The sequence below is a fragment of the Magallana gigas genome, chromosome 5 (genome assembly GCF_963853765.1).
Source record: "Magallana gigas chromosome 5, xbMagGiga1.1, whole genome shotgun sequence".
In the NCBI taxonomy this organism is placed as follows: Eukaryota; Metazoa; Mollusca; class Bivalvia; order Ostreida; family Ostreidae; genus Magallana; species Magallana gigas.
In genome coordinates this window covers 17,154,363-17,178,377 of record NC_088857.1, presented here as the reverse complement: position 1 = coordinate 17,178,377, position 24,015 = coordinate 17,154,363, and the positions used below count along the sequence as shown (strand labels likewise).

At 33.8% G+C, this 24,015-nt stretch overlaps 1 protein-coding gene and 2 long non-coding RNA genes across 3 annotated transcripts; 1 reads left to right on the top strand and 2 right to left on the bottom strand.

Annotated features, from left to right (window-relative positions):
- The first annotated feature begins 23 nt into the window (after window positions 1–23).
- On the top strand, window positions 24–6,195 carry LOC105338504 (alpha-1,6-mannosyl-glycoprotein 4-beta-N-acetylglucosaminyltransferase). Its single transcript, XM_034474056.2, has 5 exons — window positions 24–210; window positions 3,574–3,699; window positions 3,793–3,821; window positions 4,352–4,520; window positions 4,760–6,195. Exons 2-5 carry the CDS (start codon window positions 3,600–3,602, stop codon window positions 5,878–5,880), a joined length of 1,419 nt encoding a protein of 472 aa, XP_034329947.2. The 5' UTR covers window positions 24–210; window positions 3,574–3,599; the 3' UTR covers window positions 5,881–6,195.
- An 11,800-nt stretch (window positions 6,196–17,995) lies between these two features.
- On the bottom strand, window positions 17,996–18,607 carry LOC136275510 (uncharacterized). Its single transcript, XR_010714095.1, has 3 exons — window positions 18,536–18,607; window positions 18,312–18,410; window positions 17,996–18,213 (listed from the first exon to the last, which is right to left on the bottom strand). It is a non-coding gene; the product is annotated as an uncharacterized lncRNA (long non-coding RNA).
- A 2,903-nt stretch (window positions 18,608–21,510) lies between these two features.
- On the bottom strand, window positions 21,511–22,908 carry LOC136275920 (uncharacterized). Its single transcript, XR_010714433.1, has 3 exons — window positions 22,745–22,908; window positions 22,364–22,605; window positions 21,511–22,157 (listed from the first exon to the last, which is right to left on the bottom strand). It is a non-coding gene; the product is annotated as an uncharacterized lncRNA (long non-coding RNA).
- Window positions 22,909–24,015: the final 1,107 nt, after the last annotated feature.

Below are 24,015 nucleotides of genomic sequence, written 5' to 3'. Positions count from 1 at the left end.
TCAATGCTTTGCAATTATACTTTGAACAACTGTCTCAGTTTTTTAAAGGTCGTTATTGCTGTGGCTCTCAGATCTTGAGACTCAGTTGACAGTTCTCGTCCGGGCGGTGTTTTCAGCAGTACTCAAAGACTACAAGCATAGTGCTACTTTATGTAATCAAATTAACGGTGATCCAAGTCTGACTTTTCGTATTTAACTACACAACCCACAGTAAGTGTTTTAGTTCATATTTTGTTGCTTTGATAATTTCCTCTTTTTCTATTATTTTATCAGTCAATTTTCTTTGCACATTTCTGTAACTTAATTTTTTAAGTTTTATTTTATTTTTCTTAAGCATTTATGTGCAGCAAATAGTTTTATGGACAATTTGCCTAGGGAAAACAGACCACTATTTAAAACTAGTTCCTCGTAACAATACTTGCTGCAATGAATTGTGTACGAAACACTTTTAATCTAACTTTAAAATTTTAAAACTACAAAAGATACCTCTTGATATTTTACATACATGTATTGAATTTGATTAAGATTCCCAAACATCGATCGTTTGAATTTAGGTGTTTCAAATGAGGTCAACTTACTTTAGTTCTTAACTTAACTTTGATTTAATGTAGCAATTTCAAAAAGTATCAGAACGAATTCAAAAAAAAAAAAAGAAAAAGAAAATTCAAATTCCCTATAAACATAAACTTTAAACTAAACACTAATTCGTGTATTCATTTAAGAAACTCATTGTCGCATTCAAACCCAGGGCCTGCAGGTAACTTCTTGGGCGCTAGCTATATTTAGTATGTCTACATAATTATCATTTCAAAAAAGAAACAAAAGATTCTCATACTGCCTCTTTCTATGGTAAAAAAAATAAGTTAAGGGGTGTATAAGCTTACACAAATACGTCATCTTTTCCATATGCATATAACAAAGAGGTTTTGCATTGGTAAATGAATAAGACCCATTTAACTTTTATTTCTTTTCATATAAAGCCAATATATACGTTGATCTAATTGTTCTGTTTTCGAAATGAACGTATGCATGTTACATAAGGGAAACTGACTTTTTGAGATTTTGAAGTCAATGAGACCAAGGCATTTTGAATGTATTGTATTAAATATGTCACGTGGTATCTAGAAAAAAATTATTCTGACCCCAGTATGATTCTGATTATTGTCATAGATTTTGTCAATACTATTATGTATGAATTTTTAAGCTGTTCTATTGGTTAGATTCACAGATACGATTTTATTAAGTATAAAAATAACTTCAAATGAATTTTGAACAATCTGAAGTACATGGACCATGATAACATAATTTCATATATATCCTTCATTTATATTTAATATGAATCAGAACAAAATTACAGAGTCTGAATTATCTACGTGTATACTGAAATAACGTTATTCATAAAATTTTAATTATAAGGCTATAATTCAAGTGCTTATCTTATTGACTATGTACATATTAAACTATTACTTTCATTCATATAACATATAACGGTATGCTGTGTTTTATTGATAAGAAAATGAACTGAATCGTTTTAATCAAAGCGGGGTCGTTCAAGCTCCGTAAAGCTTTTACGCCTCGTTAATAAAAAATATATATAATTTAAATGAAAAGATTTATTTAGGGGTTTTCATGTTACACAGAGCTGCTACAGCTTTAACAAAGGGTACTGCATGAAAGTGTGGAACGGAAATGGTCTTTCAACACACATTCCATTTGAATCTCCATGATAACTGTGGAATTCCAAAAATGAAAAGCTCATTTCAATATTTCTAATCAAATCATTTCACTTGCAATTCTCTAGTCTTTTAAGGGTGATCGATAGTAACACTCACCGGAATTAGTATCGATTTAGTCTCTTTTAGAGTTAAGTTCAAAATAGATTTTGTTTACAAGCGGTATATAGATCCTAGAATCTATCGTATATACCCGCACATCAAAGCTTTAACTCGTTCAGAATGTGTATTAGCACTAATTGCTTGTCCGTCAATGACCTTGACGTGATAAAGATCAGAGATCTTTAAGAGGGAAAAACACGCGAGAAAACAATGTCGTTATAAGGTGCTCAATAAAATTTGTAATCATAAACATATTTTCATGATAAGGACAAAGCCAACTAAAACAAGATGTAATTATAATCGGGGCGATTATAAAGTCTCCCAATCGAACAAGGCATTCATTGGGAGTAGGGATGACCCACATGGGTCAAATTTTACAGACAAAAAAATTAGAACTTTATTATTTTTATTTCTGAAGTTTCATGATGTTCCCCAGGGGTCCTTTACTATACATCAGGTGAACCAACATGACCCATGGAACAAGAATATATATGGTTAAGGGGTGGGGATCTTAACCGTTTTCAAGATATTTGGGCACTTCCTGTTTAAGGGGGGTCAGGACCATCCCCAGGGCTCATGACCTATATACCATTTGATGCCCCTTAACACATGGAACAAGAATAAATATGGTTTAGGGGTCAGGATTCTAACAGTTTCTAAGATATATGGTCATTTCCAATTTTAAAACTAAGTTTTAATATGTGCTTTTTTTTCTTACATAATGATAATTTACAGTTAGGCTTAAACAAATCATGTCTAAGAAATTAAGAAAGATCTGATGATTAATTTGATGATCACCCTCCCCCCTATTTAAGACTACACATCCAACCTCTGATCGAACACCATTTTACTGACTACTTTTAAAATTCTTGTCATACCGGATACATTGCATGTTAGCGATAAGCGCCATGAATGGCAAGCTTTGGTTATTCCATATATCATTCATGATGGTACATAAAAAGACTCACTAAACTTTAAAGCTGTATAATTATGTTCAAAGAATTCCTCATCAGTTCCATTCATTTCTTTCATATATATTAATTGAAATACTGCAAATCAATGAATGTGTTGCCTCTACCGAACAACAATAAAATTAGTCCGGTTTGGATATGTGATATGAAAGATTAATAGCCTCATTATATATTATCTGCAAAATGTATAACTTTTCCTGATTCCAGAGTGCTAGATAGGTACATGCGATAGTCGTATTATCCGGAAAGGTTTGGTGGTCGCCCGCTTGGACAGTTGTTTTCTCCGGATATGCCGGCTTCCTCCCACTCTGATGGACCCCCTCGTGCTAACGATTGACCCTGAACTTACTCGTCAATCACTGTAAAAGAAATAAAGGTCCAGTTTTATGTAAAAGAGTATTTCAAACCGTACAAAATGGAATGATTGTTATTGTTTTGAGTGAAGTACATGCAATGCAGTTTTATTTATTCTTTATTTTTGCTAATTCATTAAAAAACTTGACGATGATGACCCCAGCCTTTTAATTAAAACTCTTGAGAAAATATAGCTAAGAATATTGAAAAAAAGTAGAACTATGTGTTTAGATCTTTTCTTTATTAAAAAAAAATTCTACCTAAAAGAATTGTGTTCTTTAATTGTAGATGGATCTAATTGGTTATTTGTTGACCTATTAGTCTTCATTGGAAATCTACTGTGGTTATATTAATGTTCAAGGGTATCAATTTTCGTGGATATTTATATGTATATATATATTTTTTTGGTGCAGGGTGGAGGCGCCCATTTGTTGTATGAATGGCAATACGAATAAAGTTCGCCTTGCGGGGACTGTTTCGCTTGCTTGTGACGGTTTTAACAGTTTATATCATCTCCCAGATGCTGGTCTTTCACTCAGGTGATTTAATTATCTACGCACATACCTTTCTGGCAATGGTCTAATGGTTCATAAATATTGATGCATAAATTTTATGATTATTATTGTTTTCAGTTTCAAAATCATCAACTCGCAGAGCTCAGGTAAATATGACCTTTAGGAAGTAATATTCATTTCAGTAAATAACATTTACACAAATAGCTACATCGATCAATTTAAAACACAGGTGTTTTATTGGAAAATTTAATACAATCTGCTAGTGGATTTTTACTATGGTTAAATTTCAGATCATCTGAAATCAATTTCAATGTATCTCTATTGTGACAAATACGTAATAAAGTTATCAATTTTGGAAGATAAAAAGTGACATTAAGCGCGTTAGTGAAACACGCTTGCATATCAGTGTAGTCCGAAATATCTGACGTTTTTCTGGCTTTTTTAACGATTTTGATATTTACTTGCCAGGAAACGTTTTTCTGGCTTTTTTAACGATTTTGATATTTACTTGCATGAAACCCTGGCAAGTAAATATCAAAATCGTTAAAAAAGCCAGAAAAACATAAGATATTTCGGACTAATATCAGTGGTAATAACTTTATCGCGAATAAAATTTTTAGAAAGTATACTCTCAATATATTTAAATTACATTTAAAGTTGATTTGATCTTTGTCAGACTTCTCCTGAACTTCGGCGTGAACGTCAAAATCGTATGTCCGAGAACGGGACTGTCAACATAATGGATCCTCCACTGCTAATTCCAAAGTTAAAGAAAATTTCTGAACTTATCCAGCATGCAGACAGTGACATAGTAGATCTCCTTGGACTTCCGACTTCTGAAAAAGGTGTGCCACTAAAAATATAACGGGTAAAATAAATTTGAAGGCTGAAAATGAACCCTGAAAGCACACAGAAAATTGTTTTTCCATTAAATGCTGGGTAAAAAGTAAATGTGTTTAGTGAATAATACAAACGCAAATTATTTTCCTTTAGACAAAAGAGTAAGACAAAGAGTCTGTCATAAAAATATTAAATGTTATTTAATATTTAATGTTTAAATTAAATGAATGATTTTTTTCCTTAGTTTTCCTCACCATTGGTATTCGTCTGAATAGCACCAATCCTAAAGATTTCAAACTAGCAAGGGAAACCATAGGTTCAATTCTTAAGACCACTGGAATAAAGGACAGACGACATTACGTCATCATTCTCTATCTGCCGTTCACCAAGGATCGAACCAGACTCCTACTACAGGAAACAATAGGCAGACGATATCAGGATTTTGTCGACGATGGGTTGATTCAAGTAATCAGACCAGCTACTGATATTTACTTCGATGAATATTTGTATTCTAGTCTTCGAAAGGCCAACAAACTTATTTCACTCAATTCTGCAAAGAGCAACATAGACGACGCTTTTCTTTTCTTGTATTCAAGAGGTCTCTCCCAATTTTTCATCGAACTTCGGCCAGGTTCAACATGTGCGACATATTTTTTCAAGACAATGCGTATGTATGTGAATTCCTTCAAAACTAAATGGGATCAGATCCATTTTTCAGAAAATCCTCAATATGGACGATTGTTTCGCACAGATCATTTACAAACGATGGCCGAAGATGCTCTGCATACATACGATAGGCTGACGACAGAAGAGAGACTGAACATATATAAAATTTATTTCCAATATCCACAGAAAGCCCTCTTTTCCTACGTGGAAACGGGCGAAAGTACCAATGTGTCTTACTACAGCAGACGAGAAGTAGTGCAAGAAATACTCAAAAGCAAAACCATTAATCCCGCTGCAAAAATATTCACAGACATGCGCCAATATAATGACCATGAACTAAAATATGTATACGATAGGAACCCACACACGTTCTTTTGGTCAAATGGATTTCAAATCGGAAGTTACGTCACAGTTTTCTTCCTCAAACCTCAATTAATTCAACGGATAGTTGTTAATACTGGAAGTTACATTAATACGGACAAATTAATGTCCGGCATTCTGACGACAGGGCAAGAATTTAACATGGACACAAGAGAGTGTAAAAACTTGACCATGCAGTGGGCGTTCATAGACGGTTTTGTAGATACCATTGATACTGATCTTTTGTATAATGTTAGTTGTTTATCAATCATTGTGAAATCCAGACAGACAGATTGGTTAATGCTGCGGAATATACTAGTGCAAGTAATAAAACTGTGAATAACTGACAGAGTGTTAAAAGAATACACAGTAAGTAAACGTATTAATTTTGTTGAAGTACCGTATATAGAAAACAAACAGTTACCGTTCCTTGGACGCTATCAGATACGTTTAGAAGTTATATGTGCGAGACCTAAGGCATTGTTTTACGTTAGACAAGTGTATTGGTAGAAAATTCAGTTAAAGTAAGCGAATCAAATTGTGAGAATACAAATAAGTGTATATTTTGATTTGTCTTACTCTTACACAACGAATTCTTATTCTGATAAAACGTATGCAATAATAACATTACAAAATAATCCTAGTTTTCAATTGATGATGTCATAATTTTTTTTTTTTTAACAAAATATACGTTACGGACTTAGTTATCGACATCTTTTCGTAATTATGAAAACTGGTTATGAGTCTTTACTTCAAAGTCCATATAATACATGTACCTGCAATTGTAGAAAAAAAATTCTTTAAAAAACCCCACACACACACATAAACGAGTTGTTGGTTGCTTAGGTGTTTTAGAAGCAATGAAAAAAGGAATATATAAACCTTTATGACAAGCTACAGGCACAATAAAAATAATTCAAATGAAAAGCTGTCAATGTGACAGAAACCCGGGTTTCTTTTGTGAGAACAGTATCCATAATTCATTTGTCAATCAAACCTAAATTGATAAGCACTCCCTATCCAGAGGAATTGGGTAATCTGTATGCAATATTTTTTGCAAAAGTTCTTCAGCTGGTATTTTTTCATAAGTTTTCAAAACTCAAAATCCAAGTAATATGCACATTTCTGATATACATGTATATACAAATTATCTGCAAAACAACAACTTCCTATTATGGAAGTTACATGAGGAGTCATCCACACCATAGGGACATCCTTTATGCAATATTTTGCCAAAAAATTAATTAAGTTCAACAGGTGTTTTTTTTCACAATAAAAAAATCAAAATCAAAGTATTATGCACATATCTGATATAATTATGTTCAATCGATCTGCAAAACAACATCTTATCTTGAAAGCAATCACATGTTTTCAATGCATGAATAATATCAATGCCTGTCAAAACTAATAGAGTGGAGGAAAACCGTCTGTTAATCAAAGACTTTGTTATTAGATATATCATATTCTGAAAATATTTCACTAGAGAGAAGTTTCAGACTTGAAAAGGTTTCATATAATCTAAAAGAAAATTTAATTTACTTATTTGAAAAGAATATAATTTATTTAGAACTTGTATTGCGTGAAATGCTTTGAAAACTCCAACATCCTTGCAGAGAAATATTCGGAATGATAGCACATTTTTAACACAAGGTATTTGGAATTAAATACTTAGAAAATATACCAAGACATAAAAACACTGAAGGAGACACTTCACTGATAAAGATAAACTTAGTCCTTTAAGAAGTCTCATTTGATCATATGCTTAAATGTGTAGAAGGCAGAGTTAAGTCATCACGGGTAAGGACAGTCAAAACTAAATTAGCAAATAACTCAATCATTGGCCTAACTACATTTTTTGAATGCTTTGAAAATCGCAAATCGTCAGTTTTCCCGGTTCTTATGCACTGACCAATCAGAGAATATGTACTATCATGTAGAAAAGAACGTTATCAAACGTTCCGTGGAGGAAAGTTAGACAACCAAACTTTGGTAAACAAAATAGAAAGTCTACGGGGATTTTGCATTGCATCAGCCATTATTAAGCCCGGATGATAACGTTGAAAAATTGTGCGAGGTATCCCGAGTACTTCCGAATGGAGAAAAGATGTAAACATTTCCCATTATAAATCTTCGTAAGAAATTTGTTTTCATTCCTGTGGACCTTTATGAGTAAAAAATGATAATTGTACAATGAAGTTATCTCGGATATATTCCCTTTTATCGGTTTAAACTGTATTTCTTTCACAGGTATGTGTATGTTTTATTAAAAATCATCAAAAAGTGATGGAAGCAATAACTTGGGACATACTATAGAAGACAACTTGATAAACCTGTATTTAATCTTTCGATAACTGACTTATTATAATCACATTACTAGGTCAAGCCACAAAATTTGGGCAAATATCAAAATCCGCAACTGGGTAAAGAAAGATGACATAGTTGGTCGAGGGTTTCGGGATTATTTGACATGCCTTGAAGATTATATAAACGAAGTTGAATTTCAGTTTTGATGAAGTAAGGAGATAAAATAAATGTCTACTATTACAGCTAACACCAGCCGCGTTGAACCAAAAACAAGAGGCCTACACCTGAGTGCATTTTAAGCTTCGTTTGGAAATCTTAGCCATTATTCGAAATTCCTCTGACTGTGATCTCCAATCTTAATTAAGATGGAGGGGGAGTGGGGCAAAGAGTCGGAGAAATCTTGAATTATTTCTACCCTAGCTCCAGAAGCTTTTGGTAAAAAATAAATCTTGCAGGCCTTTAATGGTCAATGTTTTATAATATTAAGCTTCATTTATATACAAATAATGCACATAGCTATAGCATACATACAATTCATTTCTACACGCATAAAATGAACAGGAAATTTAAGAAGCCTGGTCACAGTTTTTATAAAAAAATCATTTTTTCCTATTTCAATGTTTACAATTCTTCACTTAGGCATTTTAATAGGCAACCAAAATTTGAGTATCATTCGTATAGTTATAAACGAGTGATAAAGCTTACAATTATTAGCTATGTAAACCAAAATCTTTTGTTTACATTTTGAATGTTGAAGTAAAAATTACAGTTTTATAACTAAAGTGAATGTGTTAAACGCTAGAAACTATTTATTTATGCATGCAATGAATAAGAAAATAGACAAATCTGCTTGAAAAGTATTTTTTACTGGTATATTGAACCCATGTAAAAAAAAAACAGGGCACGAGCCTTGTGTACATGACAAAGAATTTGAGCCCTGTATTGTGCTAATAACTATACGACTGATTTTCAAATTTGATCACCAAAATTTGTAATTTCCAAACTGAACGTTTATTCTGCAGCCACATCAACTTCTGACCAGACCGGCCATTGTGATAGCTAATGTTAAACTCAGTTTCATTGGTTAATATTCCTGATTGTCCAATCAGAATCAGTCTTTCTCGAAGACGTCAAAATGGCTGGCCTCGTCGGAAGTCAATGTGGTTGCAGAATAAAAGTTCAGTATGGAGAGTATTTAAGGAATTTAATCGGAATTTAAGGATATAAGTAGCATACGTTTGTTGTGAGATTTTAAAAGATTAGTGCGAATGTTTCTTGACTTGTTGCAATACTGCCGTTGTCATAGGCAAAATCGTGAGCCCTGGACCGGTAAATGTCCGAGTAAAAATAAACTCGCGACTTCGAGAGAATAATGACGTACATCTCCGCTATTTTAAGACCCATCAACTTGAAATTCGGCATGAGTGTATCTCAGACATTACTTTTCTGAACAATACGTGCATATTGCGAGTGTTTTAAAATTAATTGATTAATTAGGCTTTTGAAGCGAGCTGGTAGTTTTTTTTATCTGGGTAAGAGTTCGACCCCTTTCTTTATTTATGGTTACATTGAAATTAATGTTAAAACGGGCTTGGTCCCCGTGACCTGCCCCACAGCAAATTTCGCAATTTGAGAGCAGGATCCACTTGTTACAACGGTTCATTCAATTTAATGTGTTATTAAGCCTAATGAATCATTAAATTCTAAAAAAAATCATTAGTTAATAAACACGTTAAAGCTTTAAGGTTGTTGTACAAAACCGTTATTAAAGGTTTATTAGTTAGCAATAAAATATTAATGAGTCATTAAAACGTTCTTATCTTTCAATATTACCGATAATGCTATGTACATCAACTTCCGGGGCGTCTGCTTTGTTTGTAAACATTCTGCCAGGATAACAGACGCCGACGTCCAAACAAAGTCAGGTAGAAACAGGGGGAAAATTTGATACAAGCGAAATTCAAGTAGTTGCATACTTGGTGAAAAAAAAATATCGATATAATAAACAGCAAATTTACGAATACCATCACGAACGAAAAAAGAAGAATTTGGGAAAATATCACGCCACAGAGTGGACAAATATGCACCAGACAGCAAAAAAAGAATTTAGTAGCAACAAGCTGTCCCAGAGAAAGACCGGTGGAGGCCCTTGTGCAAAACCACTATTGGTAAAAATTTGACCAAAATCGTGACCTTACCCCTTAAATAAATTTCTATTTAAGTAGTATTTGAAAAAACCCACGTAAAACTACATGTATTTAGATATAACGATAAATAACAACAATACTGCATAAGTTAAAATTCTATCAAGTCTGTAGATACGTGTTTTATATAATTTATATTATTTCAATGTTTAACCTTTCACAACAAAATATATGTAAAGTTATGACATTTTTTTCTGTATATAAGTCTAACTACGTTCGTCAATCTATTAATTATAAAGTGAACGTAGACACGTTTTGTACATACGGTATAATTGAGTAAGCATTACATTGTTTTTCATCGGATACTTTACGTATGCATTCTACTATGTAATATTTTACTTATGCTATAATCCACGTGTTTAGCATTCGGGTGTAAACACGCATGCTGCAGACATACTGTTGATGGTTCTATTTCTAATGGCGGCGCATTGCATTATGGTTAATTTCCGGTTTATATTCTTTGATCCGCCTAAATATATCCATACTCTTTTATTTTATTGTAATACAAGTAAAATGAGTTTTAAGGTAATTATTTTAGAAATATAATTTTAAATGAATTAAACTTACATTATTTTAGTATGTTTTAAACATTTAAAGTACTTTCTAATTAAAAGATCTATTTTCCGTTGCTTCTCAACGGAATTTTCTCCGTTGGGTTTGCACAGATTAAGTTGGAAACCAACGGTCCGTTTATCCGTTGATTAACGGTAGTATATTAACCCGTCAGCGTCCGTTGACGAGGACTTCAGCATTTTCTTCATCTTGTAAAGACGTAGGTTTATTTTTGAATAGGAACTTTTAACAATTTTTCTCTTCTAAATTATTTAACAGACTTACAGTAGGCAATCTATCATAATATTTAAATTCTTGAATTGATCTTTAGTATATTTTTGGGGAAGTCTGCAGCTGTTGTTGATCTAATATTTATTTGTAATTTATTTTTAATTGTTTATAGTTAAATTAAGAACGTTTGTAATTTCTACTTGAATAAAACATCATCTCAAGTTTAATAAATCTTTCTCATTCTATCCGCTGAAGTCCGTTCCTTTTACATGTCTTTATAAATTCGAGTATACAAATTTCCCGTTTTTATTAAATCGGGATAGTTCAAGATTCAAACATCCACAAAGAAAATGAACGTAAACTGCAAATATTTGGAATTTTTCTAAGTCCAAGGGGCATAACTCTGTCGGAAATTGCTCTATCATACCCAAAATCAAATTTAACCTCGATATTAATTAGATAAACCTGCATATCAAATTTCATATTAATATCTGCACCCTCTGCGAAGAAAATGAGCGGACACTGCATATAACCCGAATTTTTCTAAGTCCAAGGGCCATAACTCTGTCGAAAATTGCTCGATTGTACCCAATATCGAACTTGACTTAGATATTATCATGATAAACCACAAAATTTCATTTCAATATGTTTATCCTTTGCAAAGAAAATGAACGGAAACTGTTGGTGGACCGACCGTAACACAAGTTACATTTTTTGGAGTGACAAGATATAAATCAATATTCTTCAGTATCAGCATTAAAAACGTCTAGGATCCGCGGCCAAAATGACGACATATCGTGTTGTTACCTATTTTCGATAGTATCCTAATTTCGATAGGCTGCTATTTTTAGCGATCATTTGGAAACAGTGACGTCATTTTTCGGAACGATTCTTAAATAATTAGCGTCTGTAGTTGCGAGTATTTAAAAGCCGAAAAGATCAGGAATTATGCCTTTTGAAGTGGTAAGATTCTATTATTTTTTTTCATTTACTCATAAAACGTCTTTTTCCTTAAGGTAAAAAAAAATCCACCTTAAAAACATCCCTTTTTATTATGAAATCGGCACCATATCACCTTATGTTGTCGTCTGGTATAAAGCTTAGTGCAATGTTCTATAAATAGATAAGCCTCCTTTTGAACAAAATTCCGCTTTAAAAAAAGTATGGAAACTCATAATTGCTATATTTACATAAAGTTAAGAAAATTTTCCATGCATAAAAAAATTGTTTCTAATAATTTTTTGCTTGTTTCTTTTAGATATTGTCCATCCAGAGGGGGAGTTACATTAATTATAGCTCAAAGGCCTTAGATAATGCTTTCCAAGCTATAAAAGAGGGTATGAGTGTCCATGATGCGGCTAAACAATATCAAGTTCCCCTGACAACTTTAAGAGATAGGGTGGATAGACAGATTAGCATTGATGTTGTCTCATCAAAACCTCCACCACTGTTCACACAGGAACAGGAATCGTACATAGTTGAGCATATAAAAACGATGTCCGAGATAGGTTACGAATATACCCGTGCAGAGGTCTTGAATCTTGCTTCAGACTATGCCGTGGATCTTGGCATAAGAGAAAAAGGAAAAGACTTGACAATGAAGTGGTACTATATGAGAAGGTGGCCTGAACTACACGCTGTTAAGCCATCAGGATTGTTGGAACTTAGAGCTAAAGCTGTATCTCCAGATTGTATTTCAAAGTACCTCAAAGAGCTGAAAGCCATCATTGACAAGCATGGACTTGCAGATAAACCTCAACTTATATTCAATGTTTATGAAAAGGGAATAAATACAGGTAGATCAAAGCCTCCAAACATTGTTGCAGCTAAAGGGATTGCAGCACAAGTTGTAACCTCTGAGAGACCCCAAACCATTACTGTATTTGGGTGTTGAAATGCTGTGGGATCATATATTTCCCCATTTCTGGTGTTTCCAGGCAAACGTTTCTTGCCAGAATTATTAGATGTTGCTACTACTGGTTGTGATGGAGCTATGAGTGACACATGCTACTCAAACACTAAAATGTTCAACAGCTACATAAAGAATCATTTTAGCAAATATGTACACTCTGGAAACCGTGAACACCCAATATTGCTACTGTATGAGGGTCACAGGAGCCATACCCCCCTTTCACTAATCCTATGGGCCAGAGAGAACAACATAATTCTTTTTGTCTTGCCTCCCCATACAAGTCATCTCTTGCAGCCAATGGATGTTGGGTGTTTTGGGCCGTTTGAGACCCCTTTTTAACAGGAAGCCCATAAATTCATGCGTCGATGTGCCGGTCCATCGGTGACAAGATACAATATATGCAGACTTGTATGTAAAGTTTATGACACTGCACTTAGTCCCCAAAACTTAAGATAAGCCTTTAGGAAAACTGGCATATATCCAATAAATGAATCATCAATCAGTGAAAGTAAGACTTTACCATCGTTGGTATTCAAAGGCAAGGCAGACATCAGCGACACTTCAACCAATCGCAACTTCTCGGGCCTTTGCGGCAAGCTCGGAAAAACACCTCGAATGTATTAACATCACCGGATGTTAGAATTTCATACCAAATTGAGACGCTTCCCATTAAAATAAGTATCGGCTAGACAGTCTTGTGTGTCGCTTCTTTCTTATATTTTAGTGTATATTGTTTACTCTAATGAATTATAGCTTACATCTCAACAGATCGTAAAATGTGTTGTATTTATATCAAGTTTTATAAAAAGGGGGTTGTCATGGACGTCTAGGTAATACATTCGAGGTGTTTTTCCGAGCTTGCTGGAAAGGCCCGAGAAGGTGCGATTGCACTTCAACAACTGATGTAACCACTGATGAGAAAGTTCCTTGTCCTGCTGATAGCTTTTTAACAAGAGGCCAATTGGCCTTAACGGTCACCCGAGTAGCATATAACCAATACACAAACTTGTCGAGGAGTCTCATATATGCATCTAATAAATTAGGTTTCATACTGGATTAGAAAAATTATGAATTTGTAATGATGACCACCTCCCTGCCTGAAATCTTTGAAAAAGAACTGTGAAACCTATAATTTTGGCGAAAAACTAAAAGATCTGGTCTACAAAATCATAAATTCTATTTCCTCTCAGGTGTGTGGGAGTAAAGAAGATAATTTTTAACATTATATGCATTATCACCTATACATCCATTTTGGCCTGAACCCCTGACCCAAGGGCCATGAATTTCACAATTTAGGTAGAGGAGTTAGTGGACATCATAACCATGTATTCAGTTTTTTGGCAGTTATTTTTCTCACTTCCACACATATCCTTCTATCTGAAAACTTATATAAATTAGCACGCTGAACCGTAATCTATCCAATTAATAAACATGTGTCACTCGCGCCCACGATATTTTAAAACGTTCCAAGTAGAAGCTACGGAAGTTAACTGCACAGAGAAATGTATGCTAAGAACGATAACTCTTCCCGTGTTCCGAATGTCATTGACTTAACGGTAACGCACGAGAGGCCCGAAAAAAAAGTTCGGGAAAAGTTTGGCGCAATATACAAATCGGCAAAAATTAAATCCAGAAGATTTAGGCGAAAAGACATCCGATATGAACTCCACAGAACACACACCAATAATGATATATTTAATATATGCCCTCATTGTGTATGACTTTAATCTCTGTCAGTTAATTACCTTTGATTTCAATGATCATTTTCATCAAATTTTATAAAAAAGCCAGCCATGAAAATGATAAATATCGAATTGTTATTATTGCAAAATGATAAATATCGAATTGTTATTATTGTTTTTAAGTTAAGGCTGATTAAAATTAATTCGAAACAGACTTAATTTTATTTTATTTTTTATCACGAACAACGCGCCATACTTGCTATCTAAAATAGGTGACGTCAGCCAAAACATTTCTGATCATGGCAGATCCAAAGAAAGTCAAATCGCTTCCCGATTTTTGATGATTTCCAAACAATTAAGGTGAAAATCATCTATTTTTTGTCAATTAATGCTGATATAAATAGCCTTGGGCAGAAAATATAGATGCAAATATTTTTATTTGTGACAAAAGTTTTACACTATCGAAAACTGGTAACGCCAGGATATGTGACGTAATCAAGTAAAACAAAGGGAAGCTAGCCCTTGCTTGACAGAGGCCATAGACATATAACGTTATGCAGAGCTTATGGGAAAGTCAGTTTTATTTGTACCTGTAACGCTGTAGAGAAAGCTTGTGATCTCTTTGTTTTGTGGCCAATGATTGGATCAATCAGATCATCAAATCTTTACCGAACCGATATCTCCTCTTAATTTCCTCTTCACACATATTGTCGATGGAAAATCGTTCTCGAAACACTCTGTCAGCTCTTCTTCGTCCAAATTGATGAAACATTACGTTAGCCGCCATTGTTATTTAGCGTTATTTAAGCCCCATTGGCATCATTAAAATGTGAGAAATTAATGAAGTTTTAATTAACCGATTCGTTCATTAAAGCTTTTACGCAACGGAAATTAATGACTCATTAAATATATGCAGTATAATAATGCTTTATTAAACCATTAAATATTGATACAACCGGATCCAGGACATCATGTATATAATAACAACGTATTTAGTTTGTAGTTTGTTATATAGTCTCCATCGGCTGCAAAACTACATATTTTAAAAGAAACATTTACACTATGAGGACATATTGACCCTACCCAATTGTCCTAAGTCCTGACCCAAGAGCCATGAATTTTAAAATCTAGGTAGAGGGCTTTATGAATACCATAATATGCATTCAGTTTTTCATCCCTGCTGCGGATGTAGAGAAGAGGTTTTTATAAGAGGAATATATATAAAATTGTGAAATGTTTGACCATACCAATTCCAGGTCCTCATTGAGCAAAAATAAGCAAACAAATGACCAAATTTACAAAAATCGTCTTTTCTACTCCCACACATATTTGAAAAATACTAAATGCAAGGTTATGATGTCTATGAAGCCTTTAACCTAAATTCATTCTGGTATTCATGGTCCCTTTGTCAAAGATTATGGCCCTTGGGCAGGGCCAATATGACAATTTAGTGGAAATGTATTAAATCTTTAAAAATAATCTTAATCTTTACTCCAATATAATCTATTTATTTGAATGAAACTAAATGCACGGTAATGATGTCCATGATGTCCTTAATGTAGCACATAAGAATACACAGTCCTTATATGTTGCAGTCCTTTTATTCTTGATAGTTTATTATTTGGTAATATTGACAGTGGTCCTAAAATAAACAATATAAATAATTGAAAATGATAGTCATACATCAACTGACATAATTTCATAAAAAATGTTTATGACCTCTTGCTATTACACTTTATCATACAACATAATATCTAAGTAAGAAATACTATGAAGTATAAGTAATGTAATAATAATGTACACAGTTTACAAACCTAAGTAAGGAATGCTGTATTAGGGCTTCCGTTCACTGTGACTGTGACGTCAGCATATGAGCAATCTATTAGACAAAAAGGTCTTTCCCCGTCAACATCTACGATGAAAATGCCGCCAAAAGATGGCCTACTGCCTATACCGTTAATTGACCAATCAATTGACAGATTCACAAGTGTAAAAAATTAATAATAAAAATTACTTACAACCGAATACTGATATTATAACAGTTATTCAATTAGGATATAAACATAAAAATTCTTTTTTATTTCCAAATTTTAACTTTTATAGAAAATGTAAATGTGAATCTCGAACCCGATGTTAAATATACTTTGCCCTCTTACATTAACGTAAAATGTCAAACTCATGTTCCCTGATTCAGGGGTTCAGGTCCTTGGATGGGGGCAAATTTGGCTGTTTAGGGAAACTTATAAAATCTTAGAAAATTTTCTCATCTCCCATTCATATTTCAGAAAAAATAAATGCACGGTTATGATGTCCATGAAGCACTTAACCTTTTAGACATATCTATTTATTTGAAATAAACAATTTGCATGGCCTTGATGTTCCAAAGTCCTGAACGTAAAATGTGAAAACCCATGGGTCAGGGGTTTAAACCCTATGGCGGGGCAAATATGGCCTTACAAGGAAAATGTATTTATTCTTAGAAAAACATCTTGTCTTCATCCAAAGCAGGGGTGATATACTGAATGCATAGTTATGATATTCATAAAGCCTTCTTCCTAGATTTTAAAATTCATGGCTCTTGGCCAGTCTTGGGTCAGGATTTAAGGACCAATTGGGTAGGGTCAATATCTATACTACTAAATCAAATTAATAGACTCGAATTTTTGCCTTTAATACCGATAAATCAAAAAAAAATTTGTTTAAAATGTTAAACATTGCTCAGAAACCGTAGCAAAGTGATTTTTTTTACGCTATACTTTTTTCATAAAACTTAACGCCCGCATAGCCGATGTTACATAACATAAATGGAATATATTCCACCAGATTCACCTTTAATAATATACTAAAAAAAAAAAAATAAACAATTCTCGTGGAGGAAAATGTACATCCGTAAACTATTATATAAAAATAATTAAATTCTTATCAGTAGCTGCTGGTGCACTGCTTTCAATGCCCATTTTCTGATGTCCATGTCAATCTCACCGATTCCATCTTTCTTCAGGGATGCAGGGTCTTGAGGAACCTGAAGAGACTATAAGTATCAACAACCCTTTTTATGTTTTATGCACAATTACAATGCATAGAATAGTTTAAAAGAATTTTGAATTCATTTACACAGAAATATACCTTCAGAGATGCAGACTCCTGCATCACGCTTTCACGGGCCTTCTCTACACGATTTTTCCGACAAATATACAAATAACAAATGGACATTCTCGCTTTATTTGAGAAAAAACAATTAAAGAGGAGAGAGAAAATTATTCAACCAGATTTTTTTTGGGGGGGGGGGGGTTACTTACCTTAATTTTCTCAATTTCAACATCTGTCTTTGCCTGTAAAACGAAAATAATTTATAAGCGCTAAATATTTTATGTGATGTTTGTAAGAACAATTCTTTCTAATCATGTATACCAATATTTCTATAGATCCACATTGAAGTAACTGTCAATAATAAACATGATAGGACCTCCGTATTAACTCAAAAGAAAAAAAAGATGTTAAGCGATTCCATGTTGTTATTTTTTTTAATTACAAATATATGCATGGATTACCCGCAATGCTGTTGCCTCATTCAGCAACTTTTCCCGAGCCTTTTAAAAAATTTCACTCGCGTACGGGATTTCTGAAAGGAAGATTTTTTTCTTTTAACCTTTCTAATAAATGTCGGTTTTTAACTTATCACAAAAACAATGCTGCATTACAATCAGAATCTACATTCATGTGGCAGTTTTGATATATTTTGTATGATATTCCCCCACTTCATCCAAGTCTTTGACAAATGCTTGACCTGAAAATAGTAAGACGAATTCTTAGGGCGTAAAATAATCGTTCAATGTAGATGTTAGATGTAGAAAAGAATTTTTTTTTATTATTATAGTGGCTTACCTTCAATTTTGCGTAAACAGCCTCCATTTGTTCTTTCTTTTGTTTTAATTTCTCGTAATTTGCCGTCTTAGGTTCAGATGCATCTGCATTGAATGTGCTCTGAAAAACAAATCGCATCATGTGAGAATATCGAATTCAAAATACTAGTGATTAGTGTACTACATGTATCTGATTAATATGTTATTGAGAAAATACAAAATTAGATTCACAAATAAAGAGCTTACATTCAAATTGTCCAGCCTTTGAACGGAACTGGCTTCGTCAAACTCAGATGGTTCTTCACTTATGGATCTGTTAAAAAAATAAAGGTTAAGACGGATGAAATTCTTGTTTAAAAATGTGATTTTATTAAAAAAAAAAATGCTGACAATATCATTATGCTCCTTCATACGTTTAACTGCATACGTTTTAAAGTCAGACATGTGGGTCCCACTTTTTGGTACAGGAAAGATTTATATTAAATTTGCTTATAAAAAGTTAATTACATGCAAGATGGAATTGGCCCTTCACTCCACATTTCAGAATCATGTAAAAAATGAAGTGAAATAAGGAAATGAACTGCGAGATTGCAGTAATGGGTATGCTGCTAACCCCCAACCCAACCACACACACACGGATTAGTATTTTCAACGTTATCAGAAGTAGATTTATATGAATTTATTAAGTGCTCAGTCCTACGGTTTTTATTAATATCTACAATATGTTTTCTTTTCTTCAACCTTTTTGCAATTCTTGTCCCGCGTATGCGCTTTTTTTTTTTTTTTTATCTTATCGTGTCTTTGGGGGCCAGGTTCATTATTTTTTGTATCTCCTCCTCTGACTTCAACTTCGATCTCTAGGCACGGTAGTTGTTTTAAAGCCATTTCTGAAAGTAAACCTATTTTTCTCTATCTGCTGCAACATTTCTAAATCTTTCTCAGCATCCGCAAGTCCTCCGACTTTGCTGATTCGCTAATTGTAGGTGACGACTTTTTTTTTTGCCGGCCTCTTTGGTTTGCATTGTCTTTTCTCCTCTTTCTTCGTCCTCACCGTTCTACGCATCTGTCTTTAGGGATATTTTTTGGAATTTTTGCAACATTTCTTCTAACCTTTTTATTAAATAATCTGCACAGTGCCCATCGTCCATTGTCTCTACAGCACGCCGGCTATACTGTAACAAAAGTATAACATTCTCAAGAAACGACGGGACATCCCAATATTTAGGTGGTCTTTGCTTAAGTACAAAAAATATGCTTATGTCATTATGATAGGTAACAAGCTCTGTTTAAGATTTTATGTTGTGTAAAATGTGTCTCAAACTGTGGGAATTAACAAATCAATAATGTAAGAAAACCCCAAACAAACGGATGAAAAACGAACTTTATTATAAGACAAAAAAATATTTCTATCAGGGAACTCACCACGGTGGTGACTGTCATCCCTTGGTTCTGAATGAGCGCTAGACTCCATTTTTCAATCTTGACGATCTGTGAAAAATAAGTCAGATGATAAAACGTGTACACTGTACGGAAAAGTTTGTGACTTTGGTTGTGATCATGACGACGATTTCTCTCTATGACCATTATGACATCAGATCCTTAAGACGTCACAAGCTTAATTGGAACTTGTGGTGGATGAAAATAAAAATGATTTTCAATTGTTATACTTTTCCATTGTGCTAAATAGTATTTGCCATCTTTTTATTTTTACCCCTTCTGTCCTCTTTGTCAGCGAGTAAATTTGTGACTGGGCGAGTTCTAAACAATTTTAAATAACTAGCCTTTAGCGAGGTGGGATTAACATTTTTGCGAAGTAACGATCTATGCTACTATATTATACTGTTAGGCTAATTTGTAACATAAAAACGATTTTTTAAACTCAATTTAAACCAACAGAGCAATAAACGCTCAGAGCACGAAATTAATTTCTGCACATCACATTCTTTTTCTAAATAATATTTTCGACTACAGTTTAAGACATACTTTTTTTCAAAAGACATGAATAGCTGTTTTAATTTTTTTTAAGAATGTCCGAATGTGGTGTGAGTGGTTGGGGGGGGGGGGGGGGGGGTGAAGACCGTCCAACGCAGGGGATAAAAAATTAATGGCTGATGGCAATCGACATAACATCTTTCCAGTTTCTGATCCGCTCCCTTCAACGTGGGAAGACGTCGACAGAATTAAACATATTTTTGAAAGATCTGAATTGCGTGGACCCTGAGGTCCACGCAGAAAATATATAAGCGAGGTTAAACCGGATGCTATGGGGAAAATTCAGCCTGCGCATGAGCTAGCATGGTTCCTGTGCGTAATGGGTAGCTCAGGGAACCAGGCTAGCACACGTTTATCTAAATCGGGTTCGGGATTCCGTGCCATATGCACACATAAGTTCAAAGGCGCTGTAATTGTAAAGTTGTCGCTAACAGTACAGAAACAAAGTATTCCTTTTAAAGAAATTATTGGCATGTGATATGAACTATCAGTATTATGAAATAAGTTAATGTTATGCCGAAACTACAACATGCATCAAATAGCATAATTTGCAATGTTTTGTTGTTTTCCGAATACACATGTAACTTAACTTTACTTTTATAGTAGAGGCTAGAGTACTTCCCAATTAAACATGTTTAAGCATTTAAGTATGATTGAATAATTATGTCACTGTATACAAGTTTAAATCTCAAGAAAAATGCATCAAAATATGAAATTTTTAATTTACACAAAGCTGTCACTGCATAGTTAACAAAGCATTTAAGTATGATTGAATAATTATGTCACTGTATACAAGTTTAAATCTCAAGAAAAATGCATCAAAATATGAAATTTTTAATTTACACAAAGCTGTCACTGCATAGTTAACAAAGTTATTAGTGCGAATCGTAATGTGTGCGCAAATAGTAGAATTCACCGAATGCCTGATCCTATACATGCAAACTTCATTCATAGATAGATCATAATTATTTTAGAAGTCTGAACCCTTTAAATTCTGAGATAAAAAGTCACAAACCCAATGACGTCAAAATCTATCCTGTTTTCACCCCTTCTTAAAAAGTAAATGAAACCATGCGGAGTGGGGGGATTAATTTGTTTGCCGGGGTGCCTATGTTTTGTTAGATTTTATGCAATTTACAGGGGCTGACAAATACATTTTTAAAGCACTTGCCCTTGGGCAAGTGACTAGGCAAAATTCACTTGCCCTACCTTGATATCTACTTGCCCCACCTAAATCTTTATTTTGATAAAATAAAAACAATTTTCATACAAAGTGTTGTGTACTTGTTTATTTCATTTTTCATACACTTCAAATTCATCATAGTTATACAAATCATTTTCATTTTGTCTGGATTTTCTCTCAGGGGCCTGATGTACATTCACATGTCTACCCCTGGATGACCCTAACCAGTGTTCCATTGCCTTGGAGGCCTTAAATTCATGGAGGGGTGGGCCTTCAACCATAACATTTATCTGAGCTTGCAAATTTTCCTGACTTAAGTTTGATCTTAGTCTTGTTTTCATTAATTTCATGCTTGAAAAAACTCTCTCACATTTTGCTGAACTACAACTAACACTCAACATTAAATCTATGACTTTCTGCAAATGTGTAAACTTTGGGGAAGCTGTTTCAGACACTAGCAAATATGCATCATAGATAGACATAGTTTTATAATGTGCAATACATACTTTCAAATCAAGATATTCATTTAAAATTGAATCCTTAGTTTCATCAAATATAGGTTCAAAGAATTTCAAAATGTTTTCAAGACCATCTCTTCCATAAAGAGCTAGAGAGGTTCTGTCTGATGGCCAGATTTTGAAGTTAAACACAGTGTTAAAATCCTTCAGTGGACTTTCTCTAAACATGCCAAATCTGAAATGAAATTTAAATCAAATATAGTTCTGTGTCAAATTCATAAATTATAAGAAATTAGTTGTAACCTTATACATAATAGTCATTTACTCAGTTACAGCAATTCACTTTTAACCTATAAATGATATTGACAATGAATTAGTAGTTGATCTCTCTCAGACTGTAGATCAAGAAAAAATATTATGTGCATATTTCAGTGCCAATACCTTTCATCCAAAGACTTTATCACAGCATCCAATATCTTTCTTGTTTCACTGTCCATGTAGTCAACAGGATTGCAGGGACCATGTAGTTTAAGATCTCCAAACATTTTCTCCTCTGGATTATACTTGGACATAAACTCCCTCATGTTGTTTCCAGGATGAAATTTCAATGAGGTCAACCTCAAGATGACTGCCTCAACTTTGGGAAGCACTTCCAACACAAGCATATCTTCTGTTTGGAAGAACTGCTCAGAAAAATGTAAAATTAAGCAGAGATTTCAGAAGATAAAAATGAGTCTAAAATTTTCAAATCAATCAATTTAAGTCACTTACATCAATTAAAATTAATAAGTTAAATTAGTTTACTGTTAGTTTCCACTTTACCTTGGACAGATCTGTAATGACATCTAAGACATCAATGAGTAAAAACATGATTTTCAAAACTGGGGCAGATGTCAAATCTTTGAGGTATTTCTTTGCTGTGCCTGCATACAAGTCTGTCCTGCTTGCAGCTTCATCTAAATGTGTTGTGACAACAAGCAAATTTGTTTGGATGGCTCTTAGGACTTTTCCTTGACTCGCAACCCATCTCACCTATAGAGACAACATATCAATCAATGTCATTTATAAAAATAATATGAAAAACTTTACAATCAGTACACATTTCAAACTAACAAAATGTATTTCATTTTAAAACTTACATCTTTAACATCTGGAATATGTGCAAGATCAGCATCAAGAATGTCTGCTATGGCTTTTATTTCTCTGCGTCTCTTTGGTGATCCATGATTATACTTATAGATTCCTTTTAAAGTGCTTTCCAATTTCTGAAGACTTTGAACATCCTTGACTGAATCCATCACTGCCAGTTGAAGTTTGTGTGCAATACACCACATTCCCAAAACATGATTGTATTCCTTTACGAGTTTTCCCACAACTCCATTTTTCTTACCTTGCATGACATTTGCACCGTCAAAGTTCGCGCAAGTTTCCTCCCACGTTTTCACGTAGCATCTTTTCCGTTTGGTCTTTTCGTATTTACCATGTTTCGCTAATGTAGTTTCGTTGTTGTTTTTATCAGCTGTCTGATCATCAGTACATTTTCTCTTCGTTATTGTTACAAACTAGTCCATCGTCGAGCTCTAAATCGCGCCGTATGTCACATGTATACGTTTTTTCTGCGCTTTACCTTTACTTTTTACAGAGACATGAAAAAGCGTTTTTGTGACTAAAGTTAGCACTCGGCACACCTCGGCCAATTCGTATCTCATAGTTTGATGTAGGTTAGGGAATCGACCGAGGTTTGCCGAATGTAAAGTTTAAGTTAGATAAAATATTAACTCGTACGTAAATCTATTTTCAGTGTAGTCGTTTGTTGTGTTTAAAAAATTCACTTGCCCTCGGGCAAGTTCCTATTGATTTTTCACTTGCCCGATCACAAAAAGCACTAGCCCCGGGCGTCGGGCAATCGGATTTGTCAGCCCCTGAATTTAACTTTTTTTGATACTCCCCCGCAAACGAAGTTTGGGGGGGGGGGGTATATAGAAATCACCTTGTCCGTCCATCCGTCTGTACAAAATTTCGTCCGGTCCATGTCTTGCTTATGGAGAAACATTAGAAGTTCTTACTTCACTCAAAGATTGCTTATGACCTAA

Bases quoted from the DNA above. Each gene is read 5' to 3' on its own strand.
- LOC105338504 (XM_034474056.2), top strand. From the start codon at position 3,600: ATGGCAATACGAATAAAGTTCGCCTTGCGGGGACTGTTTCGCTTGCTT. The intron at 3,822-4,351 runs GTAAATATGACC...GATCTTTGTCAG, and splicing joins CATCAACTCGCAGAGCTCAG to ACTTCTCCTGAACTTCGGCG. The intron at 4,521-4,759 runs GTGTGCCACTAA...TTTTTTCCTTAG, and splicing joins ACTTCCGACTTCTGAAAAAG to TTTTCCTCACCATTGGTATT.